The sequence below is a fragment of the Pinus tabuliformis genome, chromosome 2_2 (assembly GCF_031772625.1).
Source record: "Pinus tabuliformis cultivar Carrire ecotype Pingquan chromosome 2_2, CPIR1, whole genome shotgun sequence".
Lineage (NCBI taxonomy): Eukaryota > Viridiplantae > Streptophyta > Pinopsida > Pinales > Pinaceae > Pinus > Pinus tabuliformis.
In genome coordinates, this window is record NC_142300.1 from 956,387,867 (window position 1) to 956,413,357 (window position 25,491).

The 25,491-nt window shown below is 37.3% G+C and overlaps 1 protein-coding gene across 1 annotated transcript in view; it reads right to left on the reverse strand.

Moving 5' to 3' along the window:
- Positions 1-557: 557 nt before the first annotated feature.
- Positions 558-25,491, reverse strand: part of LOC149196390 (transcription factor IIIA-like) — a 37,872-nt gene continuing 12,938 nt past the window's right edge. The window contains exons 2-5 of the mRNA XM_089403735.1: positions 6,603-6,906; positions 1,350-1,560; positions 1,096-1,221; positions 558-1,000 (exon numbers count right to left, since the gene is read on the reverse strand). Coding sequence (XP_089259861.1) covers positions 1,415-1,560; positions 6,603-6,837 — 381 coding nt within the window. The 5' untranslated portion in view covers positions 6,838-6,906 and the 3' untranslated portion in view covers positions 558-1,000; positions 1,096-1,221; positions 1,350-1,414. The remainder of the gene's footprint in view (positions 1,001-1,095; positions 1,222-1,349; positions 1,561-6,602; positions 6,907-25,491) is intronic.

A 25,491-nucleotide genomic window follows, 5' to 3' on the forward strand; every position in this document is an offset into this window, starting at 1 on the left:
TGCATTGATGTTGCAATTGTCGGCACTGCGTAGACCAAGATACCATTGCACAAAAGCGATTCAGAAGGGGTAATCGGAGAGAAAAAACACTATAGGGGGGTTGAAAGACGAGGATTTAGGATCGGCAGGTGTGTAAGAAGGGATCTGGGAGTGGTGGTCATCTAAGAGGAAACAATCGAAGGTGGGCGAAAGATTGAACTGAGCTTGGGATCATATAATGCAAAAGCTACCTGGTCATATGCGCGAGTGGCGTCATCCTGGAGAATATGCCAAGCCATTTGTGAGTTCATTCGGAAGCTCTCTTTGATTTCGTCAACGCTATACAGTGATATGTTCATTTACATGATAATTGTAACCGTAGTACACTATAAAATAACCTGACATGTAGTATAAAAGAATTTCATTCAACATTCGTAATATTAGAATAACCTAACATGTAGTATAAAAAAATTCCATACAATAAATATGTAATGTACTCATCACTATGAGGTAACAAGTTACATTTCCTTGAAACTAACATATACATTATATCATATTAAATATTGAATACAGCTGCACAGACCTTGACCCCAAAGCAGACCTATAGACAAAAACTTCAATAACCCCTCGCCCCCAATCTAGTGCCCGTGGTAACTAAGGAACTCCGTAGAAGAAATCCTATCTGGCCATCATCCCCTAAAACACATGTTTAATAGCATTTGAATCTTGTAACATGCACTTGAAATGCTGTTCTACATTTTACCACTCCAATCTGCTGCAAAAAAACATACAGGTGAAATCAGACGATGATACCATGTACTAGGTTTTTCATCATCTCAAGGATCATTCCCTGCCACTTGAAATTAACCAATCTAAAAAGGATGATCCACTGTCAAGAACAGTGCTGCTTCGATCTGGACATGCTACTCTCTTTTTCAAGAGTGCTGATTGTAAACGTTTTTCTCTTTCGACCACCACGTGGCCTTGACTGAAAGGCAGCATCCTCCTTCAAGGAATCTCCCTATTAAATGGAAACAAATTCGCTAGATTATACAGAGTACTGTAGAACAAATAGACAAACTAGACAAACTAAAAGATTGTTTTTGCTAGACTCACTTGTACATAGCAATGTCTCCCTGTCTTCTCATGATTGTCTCTCACAGACTTATGTGCGAAACTCATTTCACATTCATGAAATCTAAACATAAATGGTCTTAATCCAAGGCGCACTGCTCTGATGTGCTTATGGAGATTTGATTTTTTGGAGAAAAATATGCTTAGATTACCATTCCATGCCAGTAAAAAACGAAATTTCCATTTGTATACCAAAAATAAAAATAAAAAATTGTTAAAATTATAAATAAACATACATTAGTAAAACTATGCAAGCAATTGTCGAAGTGGCAATTTATCCTCTCCCCCACACATTTGGCTTTCATGAATGCGCATGTGCCTTTTGATCTGTAACCTCACAACAAACACGGCTGTCGTTCTGTTGTACGTGTTCTTTCAAAGCCTTTACATTTGTGAAGTACTTCAAACAGCCAGGCTCACAGGAAACAACTTGTACATATGTTGTAGCTGCAGACAAGAAGCATTTGCAATTAATAAACAGACTACAAGACTTTTAGCCAGGGGAACAATGCCTCAAATATTTAGAAGAACCCTACAGCACAAAAATTACTGAGTGCAAAAAAAGCTTGAAGTACATATGGGAGCCTACGCACCATCAATGCAAAAGTGACAACAAAATATTGTTCTGAAACAAAACTTGGAGACCGTTTATGTAACATAAGGTATATTATAAATGATATATTTCATTTAGCACTATATTTCAGCAAGTATAACCAGCGTTGTTGGCCTGCTGTGCACAACCTCAGGTTTCTGATTTTAAATCTTCAGATTGTTTCAGGCAAACTTTATCTTTCTTGTACATATAAAGATAAAATCACACCAGAAACATTCATATTTTGTTAAACAGGATATTTCCTTGCCAATAAATATTGAAGTAAGAATACCTGCAACATAAACCCACCCCAGGAAATGAATTTCCTTCTCCAACTTTCATTAAACCATGATGGTTGAAAGAGTAAATGCGAGTTTCAATAATAATATTCAGAAAAAAACGAACATTTGAGCAAGTGATTTAATCTGGCACATTGGATTTAGTTCTGCTACAATTTACTTCCAAAACAGCCACTTAAAACCTATTCAGATCAAGTATATTTGATATTTAAAGTCTCCTAGCCATCTTACAAGACAGTTAAATTTAGCCACCAGAGATTGACAATGATCTGAAAGTATCACCTCAGCATTCCATTAACGTACTATAGCAAAATCAACATTTTTGCCTTGACCAGATTAGGATCAATACAGATTGGTTAGTGGATAGCCTGCAGAGCAGGTGCACATCCTTGCACGGGCTAAGCTGTCCTTGTTACAGTGCAAAGGATGAAGTCCTTATTACAGTGCAAAGGTTACACTAAGACTGCTTATTGGAAAGTTGGGACGACAATTTGAATTCATCCTTTTCTGTGTTAATCTGACCTGTATAGACAAAGTCCTTTACAGTTCTGGTATAACTAGCATAAAAATGTTAGACTTTTGGAGATCTATAATGCATCGATGGCTAAATGCATATCTACATTTAAAAAACAATGTCTCTGTATGTCAAAAATTCATTGACACTGAAGCCAAAATATTTACATAAAGTTGTAAATATTAGAACCTACATAAACGTACATTGACAAACTATGTCAACCTGAAGGTGAACACCTATCAACAAAGGTCGAACTCTATATATAGCTTATTGAAATGGAAAAACAAGCTGTTACACCTTAATAATCTGGTTTTTTAACTTCTCCAACTCTATATATAACTTAGGAGAGGCATGTGACACTGTTTTTATTACAGTGGAAAGTATACAGTAAGACTGATCATTGAAAAGTTGGAACAGTTTGAAATCATCACTCTCTGTGTTGATCTGGCCTGTATGAACAAGTACATTAGGGTTCCAATTGAGATTAAACTAGTAGGATTTGACCGATTTGAACTTCTATAATGCATCAATTGTCTAATGCAGACTTACACGCACAGACCAGTGTTTCTCTGCATGTCAATATTTCATTGACACTGAAGTTGATATACTTGAAATCATAAAATATTCGAACCACTATAAATGTGCATTAACAAACAATGCCAATCTGAGGGTGAACACTTTCATCAACACTGAAGTTGATATATTTGAAATCATAAAATATTAGAACCACTATAAATATGCATTAACAGAAAATGCCAATCTGAGGGTAAACACTTCCATTGACACTGAAGTTGGTATACTTGAAATCTAAAATATTAGAACCACAATAAATGTGCATTAACAAAAAATGCCAATCTGAGTGTGAACACCTATAAACAAAGATCCAGGATTCATATACAAGACCTTGCATCATTTGATCACCACAATGAAGCAAGAACAAACTTCTTGAAATGGAAGATGGGGCTGTTACACCTTCATAATGTGGTGTTCTAACTTCTAACTTCTCCAACTCTTATAACATGGAGAAGGCATATGAGGCCTCAGTTAGAATAGCTTGAATCCTCTTTGCATAATAAAGCACATCTCTCACAGTGCAATGGTCATTCCAGTGTTTCTTATAACAAGTTATAAGAGTCACGGGAATTGTACTGCAGGATGCAATACAAAGCCAAAACCTAAGTTACCAGAACAGGGATGCAGATACACCAGCTTTTTTGAAAGGCCAGAATCCAAACACAGCAGGAAAATGGCCAGCAAAGAAAAGAAAAAGATAAATTTAAAAAAAAATCACTTTGTAATTCTGTAATGCAGATATTTTGATCCTTTACAAATTTTGTAGAACTGATCGCAGATTTTGTACAGAATATTTTGGGATTTCTAACAGATGCAACAGTACAGAAGAATTTTCATAGTCTTTAACAAGCCCAACTATAACAGGCCTGTTTCCAATAACAATGAGAATGCTTCGATGGACGGTTACCATACACTGTTGTTTATACAGGTTACAATTAGGACTGCAAAAGCTCTTTTCTGTGTATAACTTCAGTTTGAATTGTAGAAATATGTAAGTCGAGTTAAAAAGAGAACAACATTCTTTGAAGGGAAAGTTCATTAGATCAAAAAATTTAATCAAATTGGATTATATCTTTAGCTCTCAACCACATACAACAAACTTACATACCCGTTCAATAAACAGAGCAGGGGCTATAAGATTTATGAGATCCTTTGTAAACTTCATAGCATTTATTGGGACCCATTCATGAGTCATTTGAATTTGAAGTGCTTCAATCTGTATGTAACAACATATTTAATTAATTATTATTATTTTTATTATTTTTATATATTATATTCACAACATGAAATATCCCAAAGCTTCAGTCTTTCAGACTTCCAAGCATTACTCTGTAGATGACGGATGTTGATCCAGGAGCATCAATCTTCCAAACTTGCAGTCCCTATATGACATGATGGTCTGCAGTCCCAATGTTTTGTACTATGCAATGGGGAAATCAGTCTTCTGAGAGGATGAGTGGGCTTTTGGTTGGCAGAGGCTTTGGCCCTTTGGGACTTTTTTTCAATTTAAATTACAAATTATAATTATAATTTCAAACAAACAAACAAAATTGAAAGGGGTCAAATAAAACATTTTTGAATGAGTTTCATATGGCAGGATCCGTTTCCTTCTCCATGGGATATGCCTTCATGATGGAGCTTGAGGGATAAGGATCAGATCCATGGACCAGCGATGCACCACCATCTTGGAATTCTGTTCCAAGCCAGTACTCACCTTTGCTATCCAATTTTTGGTTACAAATAAGCTTGTGAAAACACAAGGACTTTGATTTTTATGTTTACAGATTTACCAGTTTTGGAACCTGTGTAGGAAGGGCAAATACAGTAATTCAATCCAAAATTGGCACACATAAAATTTGAAGTCTCATGTTTTCAAAAGCTTCCATATATCAAAAAAATGGATATGGAAGAGTATGAATGTGGAACAGAATCTCAACATAATGGTATGTTGCTGTAATATTAAGCACTTATTATCGACATACATAACAACCACAAACCAAAACTGCTAGTGATGTTAGTACCAGAGTTAGGGATCATGCTCAGTGATTTCCACACCAATCTTCTCAAGAAAAACTGGTGCTCCCCTGAAGATTGACTCAGATAGAAGTCCGAAACGTTGGGTTTAACAAAACTCTGAACAGGTTATTCCACATTTTCCTTAATTCAATTCACCTGTATGGATTCGCTCTTCAAAATCTGATACCATCTTCCTGAATAGCAAATCTTCTGGTCCATAATTGCAAATAATGTCTTACAAACTATACAAACTACCAATGTCTCGCAATCATTCACCGTGTAAAAGCATTCAAAACAGACACACCTAACATTAACAATTATGAGTATTAATGTGGAAAAAAATCCTAGCCACTGTAGTAGTCAGACTTTAATTATTACAGACATTGTGTAGATAACAACAATGAGCAAACAAACAAGCACACATTGTGTGATAACAAGGTTGGTACTGGTTTATGGGAGACTGCTATCACATCAACACAGGCGATTGTAACCCAGAGCCAGCTTCCAGATTTGCAAAATTTTTTGGAGGTGTAAAGTCTTATAAACCACCTCTCGCTAACCTATGGATCACTTACATAAACTGCTTATAAATGACAGCATGTGAAGACTAGATTAATTAGTGCAGACATCATGTAGATAAATTAAGAGTGCATAACACTGAAACCACAGATAAGGTTGGTACTGGATTATGGGAGATTGCTATCACATCAATTAAGGGACTTGCATCCCAGAGCCAGCTTCCAGATTTGCAAAACTTTTCGAAGGCATAAAGTCTTATAAACCACCTCTCGCTAACCTATGGATCACTTACAGAAACTGCTTATAAAGGACAGCTTGTCGAGACTAGATTAATTATTACAGACATTGTGTTGATAACAACAATGAGCCAACGAGGGAACCAGTGCATAACACTGAAACCACAGACAAGGTTGGTAACGGATTATGGGAGACTGCTATCACATCAACACACGGACTTGCATCCCAGAGCCAGCTTCCAGATTTGTAAAACCTTTTGGAGGTGTAATGTCTTATAAACCACCTCTCACTAACCTATGAGTCACTTACATAAACTGCTTATAAAGGACAGCATGTCAAGAATAGATTAATATCCAAGATTTCAAGATGTGATTTGTATCTTTGCATATCAAATGAATGCTAAATCCTTTTCCTGTTACTATGTAGATTATGCTTCATCATAAATATCTTAAAGGTATTCTAAAAAGGCAACTCATCTTCCAAAAGCTAGACCTACCAATTAGCAATTTTACTAGAAAACAAAGTCCATATAGAGTTTCAAACAACATTGCTATTGGAAAAAAGTTTTGCCCCACACAAAATTTCATGTTAAAGGTGTAGAAATATAAATAAGCAGAACTGATATCAAATGCTTAACTAAACTAACACTCAGACCTACCATCATTCTGAGCAATAATCAAACACTCAGTTCTAGTGCAAACAAGTGAGACATATTTGCAGTGAGGGGACAAATACTTACAATGCACATCATCAAGGTGCTTTACTAGCCTGGATGGATTTTTAAAAACCTTCCCACAACATGGCTTTGGGCAAGGATACTTCTTCACTTCTCTGGATTGTAGATTCAGGCTCTTCCATGACTCACCTCTCTCTCTATGCCGCTCCATATGGCGTTTCAAATTAGACATAGTTGATAACTGCAGTTTGCAGTCCTCTTTGGGGCACACAAATAACTTTCCTTCACGCTTTATCATGTGACGATTTAAATGGTCCTGCCTCTTGCAACTGCAAAAGCAACCATCTACTGGGCAAATAAAAGTTCTCTGCAATATTAAAAAAACAATTACAAACTTCATAAATATTAACATTGGCAATTTGTTGAGAATTTCAGCAATTAATAATATGATCACTCACACACACATACACCAGTTTTAATAAATTGTGTTATGAAACCAGCTCACAAAAAGATAGAAAAGATAGTTGAACGCCTTAGAATTCAGCCTCTTCGAGGGGGCAACCTCCTTTACATTACACAAATGAACAATTCTTGGATGATTCAAATGAAAAAACCTCCTTTCTATATATAGGAGTCTAAGGAGTCACAATATAACCCAGCCGATCTAACAATAATAATATAAAGCTGTTGACACCTAATCCTCTGCGATTGGGTGAATGTGGAATGTGAACAGTCATCAAGAAGATGAACTGATCAGTCACATTCATGTATATAACAATAGCTACCTAATGAAATAAATAAAATCAGTTTTTCTGCCAAGTCTGGAGTTACTCCTGGTCTGACATGGTATCAGAGCCAACTCTTTGTTTTAGCTATTATGCTCCTGTAACTCCTCTGTCCTGGCCTCTGCCTCTGCCTCTGCCTTATTCCCCTCAGTCCTGAAATAACCTGCCTCTACCAGCGCTGCACATCTGTTCATATTGTCCAGACAGAAGCGCTTTGAATGCGGTATATGATATCAGTTGAATGCGTAAGGGTCTAGACGTTTTAAGGATGGATTGCTCGAAAGTTTTTTGAAGCTAAACGAAGGGAAGCTGCAACCATTTTTTATTCAAAAGAATACTCGTCTGCCTTCATCCAATTCTTTACTTCCACGCCCACCTTCAACTTCCTCGCCACCAGTATCGAGTTCGCGTACTGATCTGAATGTAGAGGCCAACCCACCATGGGAACACCCGCGCTGATGCTTTCCAAATTCCACCCGCAGTGCGTTACAAAACCTCCGGTGGACTCATGTGAGAAGATATCAAGTTGGGGTGCCCAGTTTTTCACCAGCAAGCCGCATCCTGCAATTCGGCTCTCGTAACCTTTAGGAAGCAGCTCGCTTATCCAGTCCATCTGTGTTTCATCCAACGCTGTGAAACGAGCTCTATCTGCAACCCTAACTACCCAGAGAAACGGCCGTTGGCTCGCCTCCAACCCTCGAGCCAATTCTAGGAGTTGTTGCCGCGACAGAGAAGACATTGTACCGAAAGAAACATAAACAACTGAACCCGGAGCTTGGCCGTCCAACACTTTAGTAACATTGTTGTGCTGAAGTTTTTAATGTTGTGCTGAAGTTTTTTTTAAAAAGTCGTCCAACACTTTAGTAACATTGTTGTGTTGAAGTTTTTAATGTTGTGCTAAAGGTTTTTTTTTAAAAAGTTGTCCAGCACTTTAGTAACATTGCCATATTTTTTATTACTGGCTTCAAGGTCTAGAGAATCAAAGGGATTTATGGTGATTTTTTAGTCTCTTCATTGAACTTTAAAATTGTAATACCGTTGCTGCTCCAACTTTGTAGAGCTCGTGGTTGATACCGTTGTTGCTCCAACTTTGTAGAGCTCGCGGTGAATGATTGATTATTTCCCACAGAGATTTTTTTGAATACAATTTCACTGTATATCAGCATAAGTTTTTTTTTTAGAATGCATTCAATCATCTCTATGGTAGGAATAGTTCTCACTGGCAAAGAGAACTATCCTGAATGGTCCTGGATGATAAAACACACCCTCATCTTCAATGAGTTGTGGAAAGGAGTGTGTGTCGGAGAAGGAGACAATGAACCAGTGCAGCCTACATCAGACAAAGAGCTCGTCATTTGGGAAAACAAGAACAACAAAGCCTATGCATTAATCGCAGCATCTGTAAATGAAGAAGTAAGTCACCATATTTCATCATATTCAACTGCCTTTGAAGCTTTACAAAAGTTGAAAGAACTCTATGACTCACATTCTGCACTTGAAGTTGTTCAACTCATGATTAAACTCTTCACTCTTGAACTGAAAAATAATGATCCTCTTGCTCTTGCATCTGAAGTAAAGTCTATAATGCATGATATTGAATCCACTAAGGTTGAGCTAGATATCCCTCTTATTGCTTTTCTCAAGGCACTCTATCCTACTTACTCCAATTATCTTGAGTCTCTACAAGCAAATGGAAATCTTAAAGATATAACCTTTGATTCTCTTGTGAAAAAGTTTGCTGAAAGAGAGAAAGCCTTTGGAAAGAAGACAGTCCCTGAATCTTCTGAAGAGACTATTTGCCTTGCTCATAAAGAAAAGCATCATGCTCAAGATTCTACAAGAGGAAGAGGTGGACGAAGAGGAAGAGGAAGATACTTCAGAGGCAGCGGGGGCAGACATTCTCAAGCAGAAAAAGCAGATCTGCATTGCATTCGCTGCAAACGAAATGGATCACATGATGCTTCTACATGCAAGCTACCATGGGACAAAATTGAGCAGAAAAGAAACTAGCAGAAAGGTAAAACTGATGATACAGACAAAGGTAAAGCACCTGAATCCGCTCACTATATTGAGGCACAATGTAACATTGGAGTAAATGAAGATTTGTTTAATGCTTCACTTGCTTCTTCGAAAAATGATTGGTTGCTTGATTCAGGAGCAACCTGTTATATGACTCATAGGAAAGATTTTTTTGAAGATTTCACTGACAATGTTGATGGAGCAGTATACTTTGCAGATCAGTCAAAAATCAAGCCATCAGGGCTTGGCACAATCAGGCTTAAACTGCCTGGTCTTCCAGACTTTCTTCTGGATCATGTTCTATATCTCCCACAGCTCAAGAGAAACTTGTTGTCCTTGGTCCACATCCGCCAGCAAGGTCACTCCATTCATATGTTTAATGGCAAGCTTGAGGTAAGAAAAGCATCTGACCACTCACTTGTCATGAGGGGAATAGAAGAAGAAAGGCTTCTCAAACTGCAAGGAACCTCTGCTCATGCACAACATTTCTCATCATGAAGAAGGTACACTTCCATCAAGTTTATTATGGCATGCTAGATTTGGACATTTAAACTATGACAGTCTTCGCTTATTGAAGAAAAATGGTGTTGCTGGTTTGCCTACAATTCCTAGGAAACATAAGCAATGTGATGCTTGCATTCTAGGAAAGCATAGCAAACAGTCTTTTCATGATTCACATTCAAGAGCACATAGGAAGCTTGAACTCATTCATTCAGATTTATGTGGTCCAATGCTTGTTCCTTCTGCAAATGGAAATAAATATATCATGACATTTATTGATGATTACACCAGAATGTGTTGGGTTTATTTATTGAAGAACAAATCTGATGCTTTTCAAACATTCAAGAATTTTCATAAATGGATTGAAAATGATGCACAATCTCATATTGGGTCTATTCGCACTGATAATGGAAAAGAATATACATCAAATGAATTTGAACACTATCTTCGCCAACATGGGATTAAACATCAAACAACTGTGCCTTATAATCCCCAACAGAATGGTGTAGCTGAAAGAATGAATAGAACAATCTTGAATATGGTACGATCCATGCTCTTTTTCAAAAATGTAAAGATAATGTTTTGGGCTGATGCTGTTCTATGTGCTGCATATATAAAGAATAGATGTCCATCTAATGCTATAAGAAACAAGACTCCTTATGAATTGTGGTATGGACATGTTCCTTCGGTAAAACATCTCAGGATCTTTGGTTCCACCTGTTATGCTTTGATACCAAAGGTACATAGAAACAAACTTGGTGCTAGAAGTCGTAAGTGTATCTTCCTGGGGTATTCAAACACCTCTAAAGCATACCGCCTCTATGATGAAGTAAATAAAAAGTTTGTTGTATCTAGAGATGTCATTTTTCTGGAATCATCCAAATCTGACAATGTTGTTGAGCGGCAACTTGATCGCTTGGATAGATTCGCAAAAACAAAATCATTTCAAGAATTTGATAATCAGATTCCACATCTTGAAGGGGGGATTCCTATACTAGATCAACATGTGGAATCTTCTTCTGAAGAACAATCTCCCCTGCATGAAACTCCAACAACGAATGATGCTTTAAGTGATGTAATTGATAGAATTGAGAGACTCAATCTTGATTCAGTCCCAACTCAATCAACAGAGCAGCCTGGACCATCTCAGAAAGGTCCCCCAAAGTGGCTGACAAAGACACTTGAAAGTGTTCATCCTGATGAAATTGGAAAAACAAGAACCAGAAATTCAAACCGACAAAATGGAGGTGATGTAGATGACTCTAATTCACCTGTTGATATGGATGTTACTTATGATTGTGAATTGAACTTGTCTACAGATTTTGAACCAACTTCCTTCAAAGAAGCTGCTTCTCATGATGAATGGAAAGAAGCGATGAAAAAGGAGTATGATGCCCTCATAAAGAATGGCACTTGGAAGCTGGTTGATCCTCCATTTGGAACCAAACCAATTGGCTGCAAGTGGGTATACAAGAACAAATACAAAGCTGATGGCTCACTTGACAAGCACAAAGCTAGGCTTGTGGCAAAAGGCTTTGCACAGAAGGAAGGGGTCGATTATGAGGAAACTTTTGCCCCCACAGCAAAATGGGCCACCATCCGAACACTCTTTGCACTAGCTGCTCAGAACGGTTGGAAAGTCCATCAAATGGATGTAAAAACTGCATTCTTGAATGGAGATCTAAAAGAGAATGTTTTTATGTCCCAGCCTGAAGGATTTGCTGTGAAAGGACATGAACATAAAGTATGCAAACTTGTGAAGTCCTTGTATGGCCTCAAACAAGCACCACGAGCCTGGTATGAAAAACTAACTGAGCATCTTCTGAAACTCAACTTCAATCATTTTGATCTTGATGATGCAACTTTATTTGTCAAGAAAGTTGGCAAAACAGTTGTATATCTTGTGGTATATGTAGATGATCTTTTAATGACAGGGAACAATGAAAGCTATATTGCATCCATAAAGAAAGAATTAGGAAAAAGTTTTGAAATGATTGATTTGGGCTATGTTCATTACTATCTTGGCATTGAAGTAACCCAACATCCAAAATCCATATTTCTTTGTCAAAAGAAATACATCGGAGATTTGTTAAACAGATTTGGCATGACAGAGTGCAATCCTCTTTCTACTCCAATGGAACAAAACTTAAAGCTCACATCTATTGAAGGAAAGGAATTTGAGGATGCAACAAAGTATAGACAGCTTGTAGGAAGTCTCATCTACCTCACTACTACCAGACCAGACATTTCATTTACTGTTGGAATCCTCTCCAGGTTCATGCAAAAGCCTTGTGAGGGACATTGGTCTGCTGCAAAAAGAATTCTAAGGTACTTGAAGGGAACTCAAGACCTTGGAATCAAGTATACACAGGTGGACGACTTCAGCTTGATTGGATACTCTGATTCAGACTTCGATGGAGACAAAGAAACTGGAGTATCTACTTCAGGATATGCTATGAGTCTTGGATCAGGAGCTGTCTCTTGGAGATCACGCAAACAATCAGTTCCAGCAGATTCCACAACAGAAGCAGAATACGTGGCAGCAGCTGAAGCAACGAAAGAAATTGTGTGGCTCAGGAAAATTCTTGAAGATTTGCAGGTAAAACAAGTACAATCAACTCCACTCATGATTGACAACACCTCTGCAATAAAGTTGGCCAAGAACCCAAAGTTCCATGATCGTACAAAGCACATCAATACTAAATATCATCTGATCCGACATCATGTTGAGGCCAAAACAATCCATCTTCGTCATTGTTCCACAAATGAGCAAATTGCAGACATCTTCACCAAAGCGCTTGGAAGAGAAAAGCTTGAAAGATTCAGAACGATGCTTGGACTCACCAACATCCATTCAGATTGAGGGGGGGAATGTTGACACCTAATCCTCTGCGATTGGGTGAATTTGGAATGTGAACAGTCATCAAGAAGATGAACTGATCAGTCACATTCATGTATATAACAATAGCTACCTAATGAAATAAATAAAATCATTTTTTCTGCCAAGTCTGGAGTTACTCCTGGTCTGACAAAAGCCACAAAAATAACAATAGAGGGATTCTATGGGGCACATTAATAACAATATGGGGACAATAGGGCACAACAATATTAATAAGGGATACAACTACAATAGTAATGGGGTAATCACTAGTATTATAGGGACCTAACATGACCCTCCTTCAAAAAAGTGTTGTCCTCAACGCTTGAGTAGTTCTGGATGTTTCTGTATAAAATTCTCATCCTCCCATGTGGAATCTTCAGCGGATAAGTTCTTCCACTTCATGAGATACTCCGAAATTGATCGATTTCGTAGCTGTCGAGTTCTTGTTTCTGTGACTGCTTCCGGTTCCAATATAATTTTTTCTTCCTCGTCAAGTTCTGGCAATATTGTTTGAACTGGGAGCTTGTCGCCTATAACCTTCTTTAAACATAAAACATGGAAAACTAGGTGCACTCGAGAAGCTACAGGAAGCTCCAATTTGTATGCCATCGTACCAATATTTTGCAACACCTTGTACGGACCATAATACTTTGGTGATAATTTATTATCCTTCTTAGCTTGCTTGAGGGACATTTGTTTATATGGTTGTAGCCGCAGGAATACTTAATCACCTACATCAAAACTTCTTTCGTTGCGATGTTGATTTTCCTGTTGTTTAATTCTATTTTGTGCCAACACGAAGTTATCCTTTAAGAGTTGGAGGACTTGTTGTTGATGTTCGATGTGATGTTCCACTGCTTGAACCTTAGAATTTTCTCTTAAATATGATGTGATGGATGGTGGCTGATATCCATAAAGTGCCATAAATGGGGTCATTTTTGTTGTTGTATGGAAGGAAGTGTTATACCACCATTCAGCCAGAGGCAACCATTTGACCCATTGTGTCTGTTTATCAGATACAAAGCAACAAAGATATCCTTCCAAACATTTGTTTACTATCTCAGTTTGCCCATTAGATTGAGGATGATAAGATGAGGTATGAGCTAACTAAGTACCAAGACAAGAAAATAATTCTGTCCAAAAATTTCCAATGAAAATGGGATCTTTGTCACTTACAATAATCTTTGGATTTCCATGTAGCTTTTGAATTGTTTCTATAAATGCAGTAGAAACTGTACTGGCTTTAAATGGATGTGATAATGCACAAAAGTGTGCATACTTGGTACGTTTGTCAACTACCACCATGATGACACTCTTTCCCTCAGACTTGGGTAAACCCGTGATAAAATCCATTGAAACCTCCTCCCAATGTTGGCTTGGAATGGATAAAGGTTGTAATAGACCTGGGGTCTTAATTGTTTCCACTTTATTTTGTTGGCAAACCAAACATTCCGCCACAAACTTTTGAATATCTGATTTAAGGCCATCCCAAAAAAATTCCTTCTTAACCCTGTGGTAAGTTTTTAAAAATCCTAAGTGCCCTCCTAAGGGAGAAGTGTGCAATTCCATAAGAATCTTTTGTTTGAGTTGGGAATTCTTACAGAGGTATAAGCGATCTTTGTACCATAACGAATCATTTTGCCAGCTAAATGTATCAGATGTATTGGAATCTTGTTGTAACTTTCGAATAAGTGCCCACACTTCTTCATCATTCTTCCATTCCTCCCTTGCTTTGTTTATCCAATCTGGTTGGATAATAGAAATGGTGCACAACAATGCTTTCACATCCTCATCCTTTCTTGAGAGTGCGTCTGCCACCACATTTTGCTTCCTTTTTTGTAGATGATTTCAAAGTCATAACCCAACATCTTTGTGACCCACTTTTGTTGCTCTTCAGAGGATAATCTTTGTTCTAAAAAGTATTTAAGGCTATCATGATCCGTTTTTACCTTGAAGTGTCTTCCCATTAGGTAGGGTCACCATTTCTTAAGTGCATGTAGTATTGCCAACATTTCCTTCTCATAAATAGCTTTGTGTAAAAACTTTCCCTTGATTGGACGACTTTCAAAAGCAATGGATCTTTCATCTTGCATTAAAACAACACCAATTCCATTTCCTGAAGCATCACATTCCACAATAAAGGTTTTTGTGAAGTCTGGTGTAGCTAAGACCGGTGCCTGGCACATTGCCTCTTTAAGATGTTCGAAGGCCTTTGTTGCTTCTGGAGTCCATGAAAATTCATCTTTCTTCAATAATGTTGTTAGAGGTGCTGCTATTCTCCCATAATTCTTAACAAACTTGCGATAATACCCTGTCAACCCGAGAAATCCTCGCAGGTGCTTTATGGATGTGGAGATTTTCCATTCCTTAATGGCTTTAATTTTGCTAGGGTCTACCTTAACTCCTTCATGAGATACAATATGAACCAGATATTCCACCTCTTGTACTCCAAAGAAACATTTGGATCTTTTTGCATATAATTGTTTCTCCTCCAATAGTTGTAGCACCCTATCAACATGTTCAACATGATCCTTCCAAGACTTGTTGTAGATTAGTATATCATAAAAAAATACTAACACAAATTTTCTAAGGAAGGGTTTGAAAATGGAATTCATCAAACATTGAAATGTAGAAGGTGCATTGGTAAGGCCAAAAGGCATGACTAAAAATTCATAATGACCCTCATGAGTTCTAAATGTTGTTTTCAGAATGTCTTCAGTCTTCATTCTGATTTGATGATATCCTGAACGAAGATCCAACTTGGTGAAGTAAATTGATCCATGCAATTCATCCAGTAATTCATCAATGACAAGAATGGGAAACTTATATTTAATAGTGAGCTTGTTGAGCTCCCTATAATCCGAACACATGCGACATGATCCATCCTTCTTGTGCACCAATACTACTGGAGTAGAGAAAGAACTTTGACTAGGTTGAATTATACTAGCCTCTAGCATTTCTGCAACCATATGTTCAATTTCACTCTTTTGGGCATAGGGATATCTGTACGGCCTTATGTTTGGAGGAACACTTCCTGGAATCAAATGAATAGCATGATCATGATCATGAATAGGTGGGAGACCTTTGGGAGTCTCAAATACCTTGGAATGATTGTCCAAGACTTTTTGGAGATCTGGAGAAATAGATGATTCCGATGTGGAAATATCTAGTGAACATAATTGTGCAATTACACCTCTTTGTTGCTTTTTTAGAAGCTTTGTCATACCGTTAGAGCTGATTATCTTTCCCGGTTTCCCTGCAATACCCCTTAATTCAACTTCCTTTCCTTCCGCAGAAAATTTCATGAAAAGTTCTTGAAAATTAAAAGATATTGTACCCAAGGAGTGTAGCCATTGGACTCCTAGTACAACATTAGCACCACCCATTGGAATGGAAAGCATTGGGCTAGTCAATACATATTCTCCCATGGATAGCTTGATATTATGGCACTTTCCAGAGCAATTTATCTTTCCTCCATTTGCAATCATCACTTGACACTCTGGTGCTGGATATAGGAAGCAATTCAATTATTTTGTTATCTTACAATGAATAAAATTGTGGGTACTTCTTGAATCAATCAACACTATTACCTTTTTCTTCTTGATTTGTCCTTCTATCTTGATGGTTTGAGGAGTGGTAATTCCAGCCAATGCATTACAAGATATGGTTAGATTCATTTTTTCTTTATCTAGGCTTTGTTCCTGGAGTATATCCTCTTCTTTTGACCTTTCTTGCTCATTTTCTTCTTCCTCTTCACAATCTACGTAGAATAATTTCTTCTCAGCACACTTATGACCTTTAGTGTATTTGCTATCACAACGTAACAAAGCTCCCTTGCTATTTTTTTCTTCCAATTGTTGTGGTGTCAACTTTATAGGTTGTAGAAGACTAGGGGCAACAACACTTCCATCTTTATAGTTGTGAGTGGTATGCTTCCTGGTTGCCATAATTTTGCTTTCCATTTTTCTTGCTAACCTAAATGTCTTCTCTAATGAATCAGGTTCCCAAAGGCGAACATCATGTTGGATATTATCCTTTAAAGTCCCTATGAACACATCAATCCTATGCTCCTCTGGAATATTTTTTACCCTTATGTTCAATTTTTGGAACTCCTCAATGTGCTCCATTATTGAACCATTTTGTTTGAGACTTACCAATTGGCTAAAAAAAGTGTTGCTTTTTGTATCCTCATAATGTGTTGTCAATTCTTCCGTAAAAATTGCCCAAATGATAATTTGTTTATGAGAGCAAAGCAATTGATACCATACAAACTGATTTGGTTCCAAATATAAAGTTGCAATACGTACCTTTTGTGTGTTTTGCACATTATTGAGATCGAAAAATTGCTCCATTTGTAATATCCATGTTGCGGGATCCCTGCCATCAAACTTCCTCATATAGATTTTTGGAATATGGTGGGTCTTCGATCCAACATTAGAGTCTATGAAATCATGATTAACATTTATTTTGTTCTCATCATGAGTTTCCTTTACTACTCTTTCACCATTAGTAAGCATTTCTTGTAGAAACTTTGTTAAATCTGTCTTCAAATCTTCCATGCCTGTCTTCAAATCTTCTATGTCTGTCTTCAAATATATCTTCAAATCATCCATCTTAGCTTCCACGTCATTCATCTTAGCTTCTACGCCTTTCATTAAACAATCCATCTTAGCTTCTACGTCTTTCTTTAAACCATCCATCTTAGCTTCTACATTTTTCTTTAAACCATCCATTTTAGACTCTGTTCCTTTTTGTGCAAGTGACACTTGTTGCACTTGGTCTCGTAATTTTGATATATCATGTTGCATTTCTTCTTCTTCTTCATGAGTCATGCTAGAGCTTTCAGGTTGCTTACTAGGTGTTTGCATTTTCTTTCCTCGAGGTATCAATTATTGATAATAATGTGTTGGGTCCCTATAATACTAGCGATTACCTCATTACTATTGTAGTTGTACCCCTTATTAATATTGTTGTGCCCCTATTGTCCCCATATTGTTATTATTGTGCCCCATAGAATCCCTCTATCGTTATTTTTGTGGCTTTATATTATTATTGTTAGGTCGGTTGGGTTATATTGTGACTCCTTAGACTCCTATATATAGAAAGGAGGTTTTGTCATTTGAATCATCCAAGAATTGTTCATTTATGTAATGTAAAGGAGGTTGCCCCCTCGAAATGGCTGGATTTTAAGGCGCTGATCTATCTTTTCTATCTTTTTCTTGAGCTGGTTTCGTAACATTTGGTATCAGAGCTTTGGTTCTAGGGTTTCGCTGCTCCAAACAGGTCATCGTGGAATTTTCGCTATAACTTTTTTTCTGCGACGTTTCATAAGCTAAAAAAAACCCATTTGAGAAGACATCGCGCTGAAGCTTGGGTCCAAATTTCAGAGTTTTCCGTGCTATATTTGAGGAGATATGATCTGAGGAAGTTGGTCTTTTTGCATAATCCTGAATTACATTCCAAACAGGTGACCTGGGGAAAATCATCATAACTTTCTCTCTGAGCATCGGATTGAAATTTTGTAAGAAGGTACAGAAAGAGGACGAACTGTAATTTCTTGTATATATTTCTCAGAGCCAAAGGTCAAAACAGGGACACGTGGCACGTCGTACAAGTTCGCTCTACTGAATTAGTCTATAATCAGGTCACTGTGGGAGATTTGGCATAACTCTTCATTGGAGAATCAAATTGGGGTCAGACTAGTGGCATTGGAAAGAGGACACAGAGGGCTACCACAGGTCGCAATTTCAGAATTGGATGATCCGAAATTACAGAGATACATCAGAGGCAATATCGAGCTCCTACAAAGTGAAAAAAGGTGTGTAGATTTTTTAAATTTTTGCTTAAGCTTGGTTTGAAAAATTATTTTGAAGGAATTCAAAGGGCATAGTAGAGCATTAGTATCGGTAACTGATGCCCCAAGGAAAGAAAATGCAAACACCTAATAAGCAATCTGAAAGCTCTAGCATGACTCATGAAGAAGAGGAAGAAACGCTACATGATATATCAAAATTACAAGACCAAGTGCAACAAATTTCACTCTCGCAAAAGCTAACAGAAGCTAAGATAAGTGGAGTGGAATCTAAGATAAAGGGCGTGGAAGCCAAGAGTGATGATTTGAAGATAGATTTGAAGGCAGTTTTGACAAATTTTCTACAAGAAATACTTACTAATGGTGAAAGGGGAGGAAAGGAAACTCATGATGCAAACAAAGGAAATGTTAATCATGATTTCATAGACTCTAATGTTGGATCGAAGACGCACCATATTCCAAAAATCGATATGAGGAAGTTTGATGGCAAGGATCCCGCAACATGGATATTACAGATGGAGAAATTTTTCGATCTCAATAATGTGAAAAACATACAAAAGGTACATATTGCAACTTTATATTTGGAACGAAATCAGTTTGTATGGTATCAATGGCATTTCTCTCTAAACAATTTATCACTTGGGCAATTTTTACGCAAGAATTGATAGCACATTATGAGGATACAAAAAGCAACACTTTTTTTAGCCAATTGATAAGTCTCAAACAAAAGGGTTCAATAATGGAGCACATTGAGGAGTTCCAAAAATTGAACATAAGGGTAAAAAATATTCCAGAGGAGCATAGGATTGATGTGTTCATAGGGTCTTTAAAGGATAATATCCAACATGATGTTTGCCTTTCGGAACTTGATTCATTAGAGAAGGCATTCAGGTTAGCAAGAAAAATGGAAAGCAAAATTATGGCAACCAGGAAGCATACCACTCACAACTATAAAGATAGAAGTGTTGTTGCCACTAGTCTTCCACAACCTATAAGGTTGACACCACAACAATTGGAAGAAAAAAGAGCAAAAGGGTTTTGTTACAGTTGTGATAGAAAATACACTAAAGGTCATAAGTGTGCTGAGAAGAAATTATTCTACATAGATTGTGAAGAGGAAGAAGAAAAGGAGCAAGAACGGTCAAAAGAAGAGGATATACTCCAGGAACAAAGCCTAGATGAAGAACAAATGAATCCGACCATATCTTGTAATGCATTGGCGGTAATTACCACTCCTCAAACCATCAAGATAGAAGGACAAATCAAGAAGAAAAAGGTAATAGTGTTGATTGATTCAGGAAGTACCCAATTTTATTCATTGTAACTTGTAAGGTAGCAAAAGAATTGAATTGCTTCTTATATCCAGCACCAGAGTGTCAAGTGATGGTTGCAAATGGAGGAACAATAAATTGCTCTGGAAAATGCCATAATATCAAGCTATCCATGGGAGAATATGTATTGACTAGCCGAATGCTTTCCATTCCAATGGGAGGTGTTGATGTTGTATTAGGAGTCCAATGGTTACAATCCTTGGGTACAATAGCTTTTAATTTTCAAGAACTTTTCATGAAATTTTCTATGGAAGGAAAGGAAGTTGAATTAAGGGGTATTGCAGGGAAACCGGGAAAGATAATCAGCTCTAACGGTATGACAAAGCTTCTAAAAAAGGAACGAAAAGGTGTAATTGCACAATTATGTTCGCTAGATGTTTCCACATTGGAATCATCTATTTCTCCAGATCTCCAAAAAGTCTTGGACAATCATTCCAAGGTATTTGAGACTCCCAAAGGTCTCCCACCTATTCGTGATCATGATCATGCTATTCATCTGATTCCAGGAAGTGTTCCTCCAAACATCAGGCCGTACAGATATCCCTATGCCCAAAAGAGTGAAATTGAACGTATGGTTGCAGAAATGCTAGAGGCTGGTATAATTCAATCAAGTCAAAGTTCTTTCTCTGCTCCAGTAGTATTGGTGCACAAGAAGGATGGATCATGGCGCATGTGTCCGGATTATAGGGAGCTCAACAAGCTCACTATTAAAGATAAGTTTCCCATTCTTGTCATTGATGAATTACTGGATGAATTGCATGGATCAATTTACTTCACCAAGTTGGATCTTTGTTCAGGATATCATCAAATCAGAATGAAGACTGAAGACATTCCGAAAACAACATTTAGAACTCATGAGGGTCATTATGAATTTTTGGTCATGCCTTTTGGCCTTACCAATGCATCCTCAACATTTCAAGGTTTGATGAATTCAATTTTCAAAACATTCCTTAGAAAATTTGTGTTAGTATTTTTTGATGATATACTAATCTACAACAAGTCTTGGAAGGATCATGTTGAACATGTTGACAGGGTGCTACAACTATTAGAGGAGAAACAATTATATGCAAAAAGATCCAAATGTTTCTTTGGAGTACAAGAGGTGGAATATCTAGGTCATATTGTATCTCATGAAGGAGTTAAGGTAAACCCTAGCAAAATTAAAGCCATTAAGGAATGGAAAATCCCCACATCCATAAAGCATCTGCGAGGATTTCTCAGGTTGACAAGGTATTATCGCAAGTTTGTTAAGAATTATGGGAGAATAGCAGCACCTCTAACAACACTATTGAAGAAAGATGCATTTTCATGGACTCCAGAAGCAACAAAGGCCTTCGAACATCTTAAAGAGGCAATGTACCAAGCACGTGTCTTAGCTACACTGGACTTCACAACCTTTCTTGTGGAATGTGATGCTTCAGGAAATGGAATTGGTGCTGTTTTAATGTAAGATGAAAGACCCATTGCTTTTGAAAGTCGTCCAATCAAGGGAAAGTTTTTACACAAAGCTATTTATGAGAAGGAAATGTTGGCAATACTCCATGCACTTAAGAAATGACGACCCTACCTAATGGGAAGACACTTCAAGGTAAAAACGGATCATGATAGCCTTAAATACCTTTTAGAACAAAGATTATCCTCTGAAGAGCAACAAAAGTGGGTCACAAAGATGTTGGGTTATGACTTTGAAATCATCTACAAAAAAGGGAAGCAAAATGTGGTGGCAGATGCACTCTCAAGAAAGGATGAGGATGTGGAAGCATTGTTGTGCGCCATTTCTATTGTCCAACCAGATTGGATAAATGAAGCAAGGGAGGAATGGAAGAATGACGAAGAAGTGTGGGCACATATTCGAAAGTTACAACAAGATTTCAGTACGTCGGATACATTTAGCTGGAAAAATGATTCGTTATGGTACAAAGATCGCTTATACCTCTGTAAGAATTCCCGGCTAAAACAAAAGATTCTTATGGAATTGCACACTTCTCCCTTAGGAGGGCACTCGGGATTTTTAAAAACTTACCACAGGGTTAAGAAGGATTTTTTTTGGGATGGCCTTAAATCAGATATTCAAAAGTTTGTGGCGGAATGTTTGGTTTGCCAACAAAATAAAGTTGAAACAATTAAGACACCGGGTCTATTACAACCTTTATCCATTCCAAGGCAACGTTGGGAGGAGGTTTCAATGGATTTTATCACAGGTTTACCAAGTCTGAGGGAAAGAGTGTCAAATTGGTGGTAGTTGACAGACTTACCAAGTATGCACACTTTTGTGCATTATCACATCCATTTAAAGCCAGCACAGTTTCTACTGCATTTATGGAAACAATTCAAAAGCTACATGGAAACCCAAAGATTATTGTAAGTGACAGAGATCCCAATTTCACTGGAAATTTTTGGACAGAATTATTTTCTTGTCTTGGTACTCAGTTAGCTCATAGCTCATCTTATCATCCTCAATCTGATGGAAAACTGAGATAGTAAACAAATGTTTGGAAGGATATCTTCGTTGCTTTGTACCTAATAAACAGACACAATGGGTCAAATGGTTGCCTCTGGCTAAATGGTGGTATAACACTTCCTTCCATACAGCAACAAAAATGACCCCATTTATGGCACTTTATGGGTATCAGCCACCATCCATCACATCATATTTAAGAGAAAATTCTAAGGTTCAAGTAGTGGAACATCACATCGAACATCAACAAGTCCTCCAACTCTTAAAGGATAACCTTGTGTTGGCACATAATAGAATGAAACAACAGGCAGATCAACACCGCAGCGAAAGAAGTTTTGATGTAGGTGATTGGGTATTCCTATGGCTACAACCATATAAGAAAATGTCCTCAAGCAAGCTAAGAAGGATAATAAATTATCACCAAAGTATTATGGTCCGTACAAGGTGTTGCAAAAGATTGGTACTATGGCATACAAATTGGAGCTTCCTGCAGCTTCTCGATTGCACCCAGTTTTCCATGTTTCATGTTTAAAGAAGGTTATAGGCAATAAGCTCCCAGTTCAAACAATATTGTCAGAACTTGACGAGGAAGGAAAAATTATATTGGAACCAGAAGCAGTCACAGAAACAAGAACTTGACAGCGACGAAATCGATCAATTTCAGAGTATCTTATCATGTGGAAGAACCTATCTGCTGAAGATTCCACATGGGAGGATGAGAATTTTATACAGAAGTATCCAAAACTACTCAAGCGTTGAGGACAACACTTTTTGAAGGAGAGGGGCATGTTGGGTCACTATAATACTAGTGATTACCCCATTACTATTGTAGTTGTACCCCTTATTAATATTGTTGTGCCCCTATTGTCCCCATATTGTTATTACTATGCCCCATAGAATCCCTCTATTGTTATTTTTGTGGCTTTATATTATTATTGTTAGGTCGGCTGGGTTATATTGTGACTCCTTAGACTCCTATATATAGAAAGGAGGTTTTGTCATTTGAATCATCCAAGAATTGTTCATTTATGTAATGTAAAGGAGGTTGCCCCCTTGAAATGGCTGAATTTTAAGGCGCTGATCTATCTTTTCTATCTTTTTCTTGAGCTAGTTTCATAACATAATGCTTTACTATGCCCTTTGAATTCCTTCAAACTAATTTTTCAAACCAAGTTTATGCAAAAATTAAAAAAAACTACACACCTTTTTTCACTTTGTAGGAGCTTGATATTGAATTTGATGTATCTTTGTAATTTCAGATCATCCAGTTCTAAAATTGCGACCTGCAGTAGCCCTCTGTGTTCTCTTTCCAATGCCACCAGTTTGATCCAAATTGGATTCTCCAGGGAAGAGTTATGCCAAATCTCCCACAGTGACCTGATTATAGACTAGTTCAGTAGAGCGAACTTGTACGACGTGCCACGAGTCACTGTTTCGACCTCTGGCTCTGAAAAATATATAAAGAAACTACAGTCTGTCCTCTTTCTATACCTTCTTACGAAATTTCAATCTGATGCTTAGAGAGAAAGTTATGACGATTTTCCCCAGGTCACCTGTTTGGAATGTAATTTAGGAGTCTGCAAAAAGACCAACTTCCTCAAATCATATCTCCGCAAATATAGTGCAAAAAGCTCTGAAATTCGGCCCCAAGGTTCAGTGCGATTTCGTCTCAAATGGGTTTTTTTGTTAGCTTCCAAAATGTCACAGAAAAAAAAGTTATAGCGAAAATTCCACGATGACCTATTTGAAGCAGCGAAACCCTAGAATCCAATGCTCTGATACCAAATGTTATGAAACCAGCTCACAAAAAGTAGAAAAGATAGTTGAACGCCTTAGAATTTAGCCTCTTCGAGGGGGCAACCTCCTTTACATTACACAAATGAATAATTCTTGGATGATTCAAATGACAAAACCTCCTTTCTATATATAGGAGTCTAAGGAGTCACAATATAACCTAGCCGACCTAACAATAATAATATAAAGTGACAAAAATAACAATAGAGGGATTCTATGGGGCACAGTAATAACAATATGGAGACAATAGGGGTACAAGAATATTAATAAGGGATACAACTACAATAGTAATAGGGTAATCACTAGTATTATAGGGACCTAACAAATTGGTAGGGAAATGTTTTGTTAATCCCCTTTAGATTGTTGTCATTGTGAAGCCTTATTATTTCCAAGCTTAATAAGCCCTTGTTGGGGATTTCATCCTACAACAATATGATCACACACATGATGCACCACATTTAATTAAACATTTGGGAAATGTTTAAAAAATATCATTTTGACCAATTTTGCAGATGAATAGCAAATAAATGACAGAATAGAATTAACCAACCTGTGATTGCAACAAACATGTATGATAATGATGAAGCATGAGGGAGTAGAAGGCAGAAGGAACTTCTCAGGGGGTCACCCCACCTAGTACTAATCCATGGATACTCTGCCCTTCCTCACCACTATGGAGTTCGGATGGGATCCTGTGCTGTCATGCATTCAAACACCCAGCTCTTCCAAGGCAGTCTCCTCCCTTGTACTAACCTGGGTTACAAACCTCCTACAAAAAAGAACTTGAATACCACCATTCCAGATAGACATAGAAATTAAAACCACCATTGTAGGCATATATTGAAATTGAAACCACTATTGGTGGCGTACATGGAAATTTAAACCACCATTGCATGCTCACATTGAAATTAAAACAAACATTGCAGATACAATAAAATTAAAACCACCATGTCATCCATCCATTAAAATTAATCTCACTATTTCAGTGTTGATTTGTATTAAAAACACTATTAGGGAGTCCCTATTTATATTAAAACCATTGTTGCCATTTAAATTAAAACTTCCATTACAGACGCATTAGTATCCCTATTGATATTAAAACCATAGTTCCCATTTAAATTAAAACTTCCATTACAGACGCATTAATATTATGAACACTGTTACAGACACATTAAACCTAAAACCACTATTGCAAACACTCATTACAATTGAAACCACTATTGTTACAGACACCCACTAAAAATAAAACCACTTCTATTGAATGCATCCAACAAAATGAAAAATATTATAACTTCTTACGTGTTAAAATTAAAATCACTATTATTACAGACTTATTAAAAATAAAGCCAACAATTGTTACTGGGACTCATC